Source organism: Pelobates fuscus, chromosome 4 (genome assembly GCF_036172605.1).
Source record: "Pelobates fuscus isolate aPelFus1 chromosome 4, aPelFus1.pri, whole genome shotgun sequence".
Taxonomy (NCBI): domain Eukaryota; kingdom Metazoa; phylum Chordata; class Amphibia; order Anura; family Pelobatidae; genus Pelobates; species Pelobates fuscus.
This window is the reverse complement of record NC_086320.1, coordinates 5668076-5679364: the sequence shown is the minus strand read 5'-3', so window position 1 is coordinate 5679364 and position 11289 is coordinate 5668076. Positions and strand designations below refer to the sequence as shown.

General features: G+C 54.1%; 1 protein-coding gene across 1 annotated transcript in view; it reads right to left on the bottom strand.

Annotated features, from left to right (window-relative positions):
- PPP1R16A (protein phosphatase 1 regulatory subunit 16A) overlaps positions 1-4801 on the bottom strand; it is a 91734-nt gene extending 86933 nt beyond the window's left edge. Inside the window, exon 1 of the mRNA XM_063450932.1 lies at positions 3647-4801. Coding sequence (XP_063307002.1) covers positions 3647-3896 — 250 coding nt within the window. The 5' untranslated portion in view covers positions 3897-4801. The remainder of the gene's footprint in view (positions 1-3646) is intronic.
- Positions 4802-11289: the final 6488 nt, after the last annotated feature.

The window sequence follows — 11289 nt, the reverse complement described above, 5'->3', positions numbered from 1 at the left end:
AAACTGGAAACCCCAGCCGCCAGCTAACGAGGCGCCACATGCCAAGCTAAGCAGAATCTACTGAGCTGGCTGCCTGAGAGTGATAGCTGACAGCATTTTTAGTTAATGCCAGATTTGTGCAAAAATTGTGTTGCTTTTTCAAAAGTTTACATTTTCTTAAGATCGGTTCTGCTTATCAGCAAGAGGCCCGTAAGCTGACAGATAATGTATATCGGCATTGGCTTTGGAAATGTAATATTGGTCGATTAATAATCACAGCAAATGACCCAACTACTCACAGCAAACACACAGCCCGCGACAAACGTACTCACAGCAAACACACAGCCGGCGACAAACGTACTCACAGCAAACACACAGCCCGCGACAAACGTACTCACAGCAAACACACAGCCCGCGACAAACGTACTCACAGCAAACACACAGCCCGCGACAAACGTACTCACAGCAAACACACAGCCCGCGACAAACGTACTCACAGCATACACACAGCCCGCGACAAACGTACTCACAGCATACACACAGCCCGCGACAAACGTACTCACAGCAAACACACAGCCCGCGACAAACGTACTCACAGCAAACACACAGCCCGCGACAAACATACTCACAGCCCGCGACAAACGTACTCACAGCATACACACAGCCCGCGACAAACGTACTCACAGCAAACACACAGCCCACGACAAACGTACTCACAGCAAACACACAGCCCGCGACAAACGTACTCACAGCAAACACACAGCCCGCGACAAACGTACTCACAGCAAACACACAGCCCACGACAAACGTACTCACAGCAAACACACAGCCCGCGACAAACGTACTCACAGCAAACACACAGCCCACGTCAAACGTACTCACAGCAAACACACAGCCCGCGACAAACGTACTCACAGCAAACACACAGCCCGCGACAAATGTACTCACAGCAAACACACAGCCTGCGACAAACGAACTCACAGCAAACACACAGCCCGCGACAAACGTACTCACAGCAAACACACAGCCCACGACAAACGTACTCACAGCAAACACACAGCCCGCGACAAACGTACTCACAGCAAACACACAGCCCGCGACAAACGTACTCACAGCAAACACACAGCCCGCGACAAACGTACTCACAGCAAACACACAGCCTGCGACCAACGTACTCACAGCAAACACACAGCCCACGACCTTACAGGGACAGAACCAATGTGCCCCCTTGTTTGGACTGGTAGGGGGTGATACCCACAGATCAAAATTAGTTTTGTGTAAACAGTTACAAAAATATGAAAACCTTTGTGAATTTTCTTAAGAGCAACAGGGAAAAAATTAACTGATGCTCAGAGATGACGGAGTGAGTGTGAGAAGAGAAAAGAGAAGAAAATGCAGCAATAGTGCATGCTCTGGGATTCGGCAATTAGACAAGTCATCGCTCCCCGGGGCGGTCAGTTTATACAATACAGAGAGGCGTTTATACTGCGTTACGTTAATCCCCTCCATCCAGAATCGCACGGATTCTAACCAGATTATCACCATCAACAATAAAATGCCAGCAAGGGATTTGCCGTCAGGTGGCAATGCCATAAGCTGCAGGTAATTGGAAATTCAGGGAGCCATTCACAAACACAAGGAATTAGCAGAAATTCACTGCATTTACAGATAAAAAACAAACCTCCGCAATCCGGGTCCAATCAGCTCGGTAACACGTATACCGACTGGGTACATGAACTGGTATCAGGAAGGGTAAAATAACTAGACCCAATGAAAACCCAAACCCACAATCACAGTGCAGCGATTGACGAATAAAGGCCAGTGTTTCACAAAACAAGGAATTCTCGTCATTTGAATTTTTGGGGTAAACGTTGTATGGCTAGTTCCATGGCCCCCATCGGCCAGGGAATTACTGTTACTATAGGTTAACATGCATGGTACTGCTGGGCTACAGAGTATCCTTCTGGTATTGAGCTGGGGGGGTGGTTGGTGACCAACTATCCATTCAGATACCTCCCAGGTTAAGGAAGTAAGCAGGGTCCAGGAATACTACATTACTCTGTCCTCACACTTGGGGGAGGGAAGAGACGTAAGCCCTAATCAGTAGGGGGTCCTGGACAAACCTTTACACACCCCCTCTCACAGTCCAGGAAGTCTCTATTTGCCTAATGGGGGTGTTAGGAGTCATCACTAGTATTATCAAGCCATCACCCTCTGCCCATTGTGTAAGGGGAGGGGAATAGATTGCCAGACGGTACCAGCTGATGGTTTCTTAATTATTACTTTCCATTGGTGAATAGTCACAATGCTAAACTTTTCCTGATTATTACGTTAATTAGAAGACAAGGGACCTGGCCGCTAATTGCGGAGCTGGTCCTATTGCCCAGTTCTGCGATGGTACATTAAATTGGCATTGGCACAGAGTAAAGACTCATTAAGCTGGCGTGGGCACACAGTAACGGCTATCTGGCAAATAAAACATCATCAGAATGCAAAAGGTGACCAGCAATTTCGTTCCACCGGATTCTATAGCCAACGGTGACTAACATGAACGAAGAAGGTAATCCGGAGTCTTTCGTGGAATTAGGAAACGTAACTCTGTTAGTGCATGGATGGTGTTACGGAGACTAACCGGATTATTTATTAAAGGGAAAAAATTGCCCAACTGGAACCATTTAGTAACTTGCACTCAGATTCCTCTAATATCAACAAGGTCAGGGTGTGTGCAATCCTTAGGGGTCCGCATGGTCGAGGGGAGTGCACACATGAACTGCTTCCTTGCTGGTGGGGAAACTTACGACAGTGTTTGACTCAAAGACTGGTAATAGTGGAGCAGACAACCAGGAGAGGTGGCATCAGCTTAATTTATTAAGATGTGCAATTGCCATAGAAACCAGAAGGGACATGATATAGCTGACGGCTTTACTTTCACCCCATAGATAAATCTCACCCACTGTTTTACCGGACCTCATGCCCACTTTTAGAGCCTCCCTTCATTAGGGCAAAACGGTGACAATTTGGGGCAAAGCGCAAACAGAGAAAAACCATAAGCTGGATTCTGGTGGGATTTTCCCAAATGGAACATTGCGGCAACATACTCCAAAGCGCTGTACAACGGGGTATTAAAAAAAAGAAAACACAACAAATAAATGTGGACCAGGAATGACATGAAGCAGGCCCTAGTCTTCAGGATACTAATTCACAGGGTTATTATCCAACGGGAGAATTGTTGGGGATTTAAGGTTAAAATAGCCAAACGGAAAGCGTAACTGACTGGGAGAATTCTACTTTGGATATTTTGACAAATCTCTTTGAATTCCTGACAATCCTCTCTTTAGTAAACAATAATCTTTAATTCGGGTATTTTAGCCTACACTGTGAAATTCCAGACATTTGTCACTTTAGTGGATAATCTTTCCGGTATTATTTTGCAGTGTGGTATGTTGTACAGTCCTAAGTCAAGAACCAGTGCTCTGGTTCCAAAGAGCTTACAATCTACCGGCTGCACAGACAGCGTTCCAGTCCCTCACTCCATCAGCGGGGCTGAATTCTTACACCAGGTAGGATAATAAAATGTACAGTGCTTGGCATAGTCCTCTGACTGGCACTCACATGGTAAATGCAGTTATCGTCACCCCCAGTAACTGGGTATATAAAACATTCTTACCTTCCTCCATGTCATTACGTGCTGCTGCCTCCAGGAGGGTGACGTTTTGGGGAAACATTATGCGTCGTTCCGCTTTGCTTCCCTGATTTTTCTGCCCCCCTTTTGATTTCTTGTTTTGCCAGTCCTTTTCAAACTGTGCCCATTTCTTCAGCTGCTGTGCCCGCCGTTTCTGAGCGTGCTTTAACCTCTCCTGCGTGGTCATCCGGCTCACCGCTGGCATCTCCGACAGAAGCTCCAGGTGGTCCGCCATTGCCAGCAACGGGAGCCCTGGGGTACACACACAGTGCACAATAGGAAAGGATCACAAAAATACAATATCAAGGGTAATGCAGGACCCGCTGCGGGTGAACGGGCATGAAACCCACGAGAGTGCAGCCTGGAAGATATGTGGGTGATACTGTGGGCATCTGCATGGCACCAGAAGTGTCAGAATGTCAAGCAATACAGGGCGATGTGTGCCAATGTTTACCCACAGAGCTAGTAGTTAATCCGTGTTATGTCCGATGCATGATACCACATTCCCAAGTACAGGAGCCGCAGGGAATCCAAAACAAATCCTCATGTTTCCAGGGTTAACATCCTGATTCCCAGTAAAACCTCTCGGTGCCTGAACACAGCGCCCCTGGGCAAACCATCCCTCGACACAGGGCGAGCATGTGCCAGTCCAGAACTGGGGTACACTGACTCTTCTATGGGGGTGAAGGACAATCCCTGGAGCACAGATGGTTATCACTCAATAAAAGCTGATCCATCACCCAGAAGAGGTGGTACCTAAAGTAAACTGTGGGTGTGATGGACCCTGCTCACACTCCATGATTACTCACAGGAAGCAGATCCTATACCAGGATCCAAGCAGAGACCCAGGAGCTGAATATGGACTGAATAGTACTAATGGGGGAGTGGGCACTCAGTTAAGGGGCAGCTGTGGGGGAGTGGGCACTCAGTTAAGGGGCAGCTGTGGGGGAGTGGGCACTCAGTTCAGGGGCAGCAGTGGGGGAGTGGGCACTCAGTTCAGGGGCAGCAGTGGGGGAGTGGGCACTCAGTTCAGGGGCAGCAGTGGCAGAGTGGGCATTCAGTCCAGGGGCAGCAGTGGGGGGGAGTGGGCACTCAGCTCAGGGGCAGCAGTGGGCATTCAGTCCAGGGGCAGCAGTGGGCACTCAGTCCAGGGGCAGCAGTGGGCACTCAGTCCAGGGGCAGCAGTGGGCACTCAGTCCAGGGGCAGCAGTGGGCACTCAGTCCAGGGGCAGCAGTGGGCACTCAGTCCAGGGGCAGCAGTGGGCACTCAGTCCAGGGGCAGCAGTGGGCACTCAGTCCAGGGGCAGCAGTGGGCACTCAGTCCAGGGGCAGCAGTGGGCACTCAGTCCAGGGGCAGCAGGGGGGGAGTGGGCACTCAGCTCAGGGGCAGCAGTGGGGGGAGTGGGCACTCAGCTCAGGGGCAGCAGTGGGGGAGTGGGCACTCAGCTCAGGGGCAGCAGTGGGGGAGTGGGCACTCAGTCCAGGGGCAGCAGTGGGGGGAGTGGGCACTCAGCTCAGGGGCAGCAATGGGGGAGTGGGCACTCAGTATAATGGAGGATACTCGCTCTCTCCCTGGATCAGATTCTCCTCTGGTGACACTTGGAAACCTGAACCGCTTCCTGTACCCACCCCGGGGGCCGAGACTCCATCACACACCGCCCCCCCGGCCTGACACACCGCCCCCCCGGCCTGACATACCGCCCCCCCGGCCTGACATACCGCCCCCCCCGGCCTGACATACCGCCCCCCCCGGCCTGACATACCGCCCCCGACATACCGCCCCCCCTCATTATACCGCCCCCCTCATTATAACCGCCCCCCCTCATTATACCGCCCCCCCGAGCCTGACATACCGCCCCCCCCCCCGGCTTCATTATACCGCCCCGACATACCCGCCCCCCCCCTCATTATACCGCCCCCCCCGGCCTGACATACCGCCCCCCCCCCGCTTCATTATACCGCCCCCGACATACCGCCCCCCCCCCCCCTCATTATACCGCCCCCCCAAGCCTGACATACCGCCCCCCCCCCCCCCCGGCTTCATTATACCGCCCCCCCCCCCTCATTATACCCCCCCCCCCCAACCTTACATGGGACCCTGCACCCTAACATTCCCAGCACTGTAACCATCGGACCCTGCCCCCCCCCCCAACATTCCCTGCACCCCAACATTCTCAGCACTGTAACCATGGGACCCTGCACCCCAACATCCCCTACACTGTAACCATGGGAACCTGCACCCCAACATTCCCAGCACTGTAACCATGGGACCCTGCACCCTAACATTCCCAGCACTGTAACCATGGGACCCTGCACCCCAACATTCTCAGCACTGTAACCATGGAACCCTGCACCCCAACATTCCCAGCACTGTAACCATGGGACCCTGCACCCCAACATTCTCAGCACTGTAACCATGGGACCCTGCACCCCAACATTCCCAGCGCTGTAACCATGGGACCCTGCACCCCAACATTCCCAGCACTGTAACCATCGGACCCTGCCCCCCCCAACATTCCCTGCACCCCAACATTCTCAGCACTGTAACCATGGGACCCTGCACCCCAACATTCCCAGCGCTGTAACCATGGGACCCTGCACCCCAACATTCCCAGCACTGTAACCATCGGACCCTGCCCCCCCCCAACATTCCCTGCACCCCAACATTCTCAGCACTGTAACCATGGGACCCTGCACCCCAACATTCCCAGCGCTGTAACCATGGGACCCTGCACCCCAACATTCCCAGCACTGTAACCATGGGACCCTGCACCCCAACATTCCCTACACTGTAACCATGGGACCCTGCACCCCAACATCCCCTACACTGTAACCATGGGAACCTGCACCCCAACATTCCCAGCAATGTAACCATGGGACCCTGCACCCTAACATTCCCAGCACTGTAACCATAGGACCCTGCACCCCAACATTCTCAGCACTGTAACCATGGAACCCTGCACCCCAACATTCCCAGCACTGTAACCATGGGACCCTGCACCCCAACATTCTCAGCACTGTAACCATGGAACCCTGCACCCCAACATTCCCAGCACTGTAACCATGGGACCCTGCACCCCAACATTCCCAGCACTGTAACCATGGGACCCTGCACCCCAACATTCCCAGCACTGTAACCATCGGACCCTGCCCCCCCCAACATTCCCTGCACCCCAACATTCTCAGCACTGTAACCATGGGACCCTGCACCCCAACATTCTCAGCACTGTAACCATGGGACCCTGCACCCCAACATTCCCAGCACTGTAACCATGGGACCCTGCACCCCAACATTCCCTACACTGTAACCATGGGACCCTGCACCCCAACATCCCCTACACTGTAACCATGGGAACCTGCACCCCAACATTCCCAGCACTGTAACCATGGGACCCTGCACCCTAACATTCCCAGCACTGTAACCATAGGACCCTGCACCCCAACATTCTCAGCACTGTAACCATGGAACCCTGCACCCCAACATTCCCAGCACTGTAACCATGGGACCCTGCACCCCAACATTCTCAGCACTGTAACCATGGAACCCTGCACCCCAACATTCCCAGAACTGTAACCATGGGACCCTGCACCCCAACATTCCCAGCACTGTAACCATGGGACCCTGCACCCCAACATTCCCAGCACTGTAACCATGGGACCCTGCACCCCAACATTCCCTACACTGGGACCCTGCACCCCAACATTCCCAGCACTGTAACCATGGGACCCTGCACCCCAACATTCTCAGCACTGTAACCATGGGACCCTGCACCCCAACATTCCCTACACTGTAACCATGGGACCCTGCACCCCAACATCCCCTACACTGTAACCATGGGACCCTGCACCCCAACATCCCCTACACTGTAACCATGGGAACCTGCACCCCAACATTCCCAGCACTGTAACCATGGGACCCTGCACCCCAACATTCCCAGCACTGTAACCATGGGACCCTGCACCCCAACATTCCCTACACTGTAACCATGGGACCCTGCACCCCAACATCCCCTACACTGTAACCATGGGAACCTGCACCCCAACATTCCCAGCAATGTAACCATGGGACCCTGCACCCTAACATTCCCAGCACTGTAACCATAGGACCCTGCACCCCAACATTCTCAGCACTGTAACCATGGAACCCTGCACCCCAACATTCCCAGCACTGTAACCATGGGACCCTGCACCCCAACATTCTCAGCACTGTAACCATGGAACCCTGCACCCCAACATTCCCAGCACTGTAACCATGGGACCCTGCACCCCAACATTCCCAGCACTGTAACCATGGGACCCTGCACCCCAACATTCCCAGCACTGTAACCATCGGACCCTGCCCCCCCCCCAACATTCCCTGCACCCCAACATTCTCAGCACTGTAACCATGGGACCCTGCACCCCAACATTCTCAGCACTGTAACCATGGGACCCTGCACCCCAACATTCCCAGCACTGTAACCATGGGACCCTGCACCCCAACATTCCCTACACTGTAACCATGGGACCCTGCACCCCAACATCCCCTACACTGTAACCATGGGAACCTGCACCCCAACATTCCCAGCACTGTAACCATGGGACCCTGCACCCTAACATTCCCAGCACTGTAACCATAGGACCCTGCACCCCAACATTCTCAGCACTGTAACCATGGAACCCTGCACCCCAACATTCCCAGCACTGTAACCATGGGACCCTGCACCCCAACATTCTCAGCACTGTAACCATGGAACCCTGCACCCCAACATTCCCAGCACTGTAACCATGGGACCCTGCACCCCAACATTCCCAGCACTGTAACCATGGGACCCTGCACCCCAACATTCCCAGCACTGTAACCATGGGACCCTGCACCCCAACATTCCCTACACTGGGACCCTGCACCCCAACATTCCCAGCACTGTAACCATGGGACCCTGCACCCCAACATTCTCAGCACTGTAACCATGGGACCCTGCACCCCAACATTCCCTACACTGTAACCATGGGACCCTGCACCCCAACATCCCCTACACTGTAACCATGGGACCCTGCACCCCAACATCCCCTACACTGTAACCATGGGAACCTGCACCCCAACATTCCCAGCACTGTAACCATGGGACCCTGCACCCCAACATTCCCAGCACTGTAACCATGGGACCCTGCACCCCAACATTCCCTACACTGTAACCATGGGACCCTGCACCCCAACATCCCCTACACTGTAACCATGGGAACCTGCACCCCAACATTCCCAGCAATGTAACCATGGGACCCTGCACCCTAACATTCCCAGCACTGTAACCATAGGACCCTGCACCCCAACATTCTCAGCACTGTAACCATGGAACCCTGCACCCCAACATTCCCAGCACTGTAACCATGGGACCCTGCACCCCAACATTCTCAGCACTGTAACCATGGAACCCTGCACCCCAACATTCCCAGCACTGTAACCATGGGACCCTGCACCCCAACATTCCCAGCACTGTAACCATGGGACCCTGCACCCCAACATTCCCAGCACTGTAACCATCGGACCCTGCCCCCCCCAACATTCCCTGCACCCCAACATTCTCAGCACTGTAACCATGGGACCCTGCACCCCAACATTCTCAGCACTGTAACCATGGGACCCTGCACCCCAACATTCCCAGCACTGTAACCATGGGACCCTGCACCCCAACATTCCCTACACTGTAACCATGGGACCCTGCACCCCAACATCCCCTGCACTGTAACCATGGGAACCTGCACCCCAACATTCCCAGCACTGTAACCATAGGACCCTGCACCCCAACATTCTCAGCACTGTAACCATGGAACCCTGCACCCCAACATTCCCAGCACTGTAACCATGGGACCCTGCACCCCAACATTCTCAGCACTGTAACCATGGAACCCTGCACCCCAACATTCCCAGCACTGTAACCATGGGACCCTGCACCCCAACATTCCCAGCACTGCAACCATGGGACCCTGCACCCCAACATTCCCAGCACTGTAACCATGGGACCCTGCACCCCAACATTCCCTACACTGGGACCCTGCACCCCAACATTCCCAGCACTGTAACCATGGGACCCTGCACCCCAACATTCCCTACACTGTAACCATGGGACCCTGCACCCCAACATTCCCAGCACTGTAACCATGGGACCCTGCACCCCAACATTCCCTACACTGTAACCATGGGAACCTGCACCCCAACATTCCCAGCACTGTAACCATGGGATCCTGCACCCCAACATTCCCAGCACTGTAACCATGGGACCCTGCTCCCTAACATTCCCAGCACTGTAACCATGGGACCCTGCACCCCAACATTCCCAGCACTGTAACCATGGGACCCTGCACCCCAACATTCCCAGCACTGTAACCATGGGACCCTGCACCCTAACATTCCCAGCACTGTAACCATGGGACCCTGCACCCCAACATTCTCAGCACTGTAACCATGGAACCCTGCACTCCAACATTCCCAGCACTGTAACCATGGGACCCTGCACCCCAACATTCCGAGCACTGTAACCATGGGACCCTGCACCCCAACATTCCCAGCACTGTAACCATGGGACCCTGCACCCCAACATTCCCAGCACTGTAACCATGGGACCCTGCACCCCAACATTCCCAGCACTGTAACCATGGGACCCTGCACCCCAACATTCCCAGCACTGTAACCATGGGACCCTGCACCCCAACATTCCCTACACTGTAACCATGGGACCCTGCACCCCAACATTCCCAGCACTGTAACCATGGGACCCTGCACCCCAACATTCCCAGCACTGTAACCATGGGACCCTGCACCCCAACATTCCCTACACTGTAACCATGGGAACCTGCACCCCAACATTCCCAGCACTGTAACCATGGGATCCTGCACCCCAACATTCCCAGCACTGTAACCATGGGACCCTGCTCCCTAACATTCCCAGCACTGTAACCATGGGACCCTGCACCCCAACATTCCCAGCACTGTAACCATGGGACCCTGCACCCGAACATTCCCAGCACTGTAACCATGGGACCCTGCACCCCAACATTCTCAGCACTGTAACCATGGGACCCTGCACCCCAACATTCCCAGCACTGTAACCATGGGACCCTGCACCCCAACATTCCCTACACTGTAACCAAGGGACCCTGCAACCCAACATTCCCAGCACTGTAACCATGGGACCCTGCACCCCAACATTCCCAGCGCTGTAACCATGGGACCCTGCACCCCAACATTCCCTACACTGTTACCATGGGAACCTGCACCCCAACATACCCAGCACTGTAACCATGGGACCCTGCACCCCAACATTCCCAGCACTGTAACCATGGGACCCTGCACCCCAACATTCCCAGCACTGTAACCATGGGACCCTGCACCCTAACATTCCCAGCACTGTAACCATGGGACCCTGCACCCCAACATTCTCAGCACTGTAACCATGGAACCCTGCACTCCAACATTCCCAGCACTGTAACCATGGGACCCTGCACCCCAACATTCCCAGCACTGTAACCATGGGACCCTGCACCCCAACATTCCCAGCACTGTAACCATGGGACCCTGCACCCCAACATTCCCAGCACTGTAACCATGGGACCCTGCACCCCAACATTCCCAGCACTGTAACCATGGGACC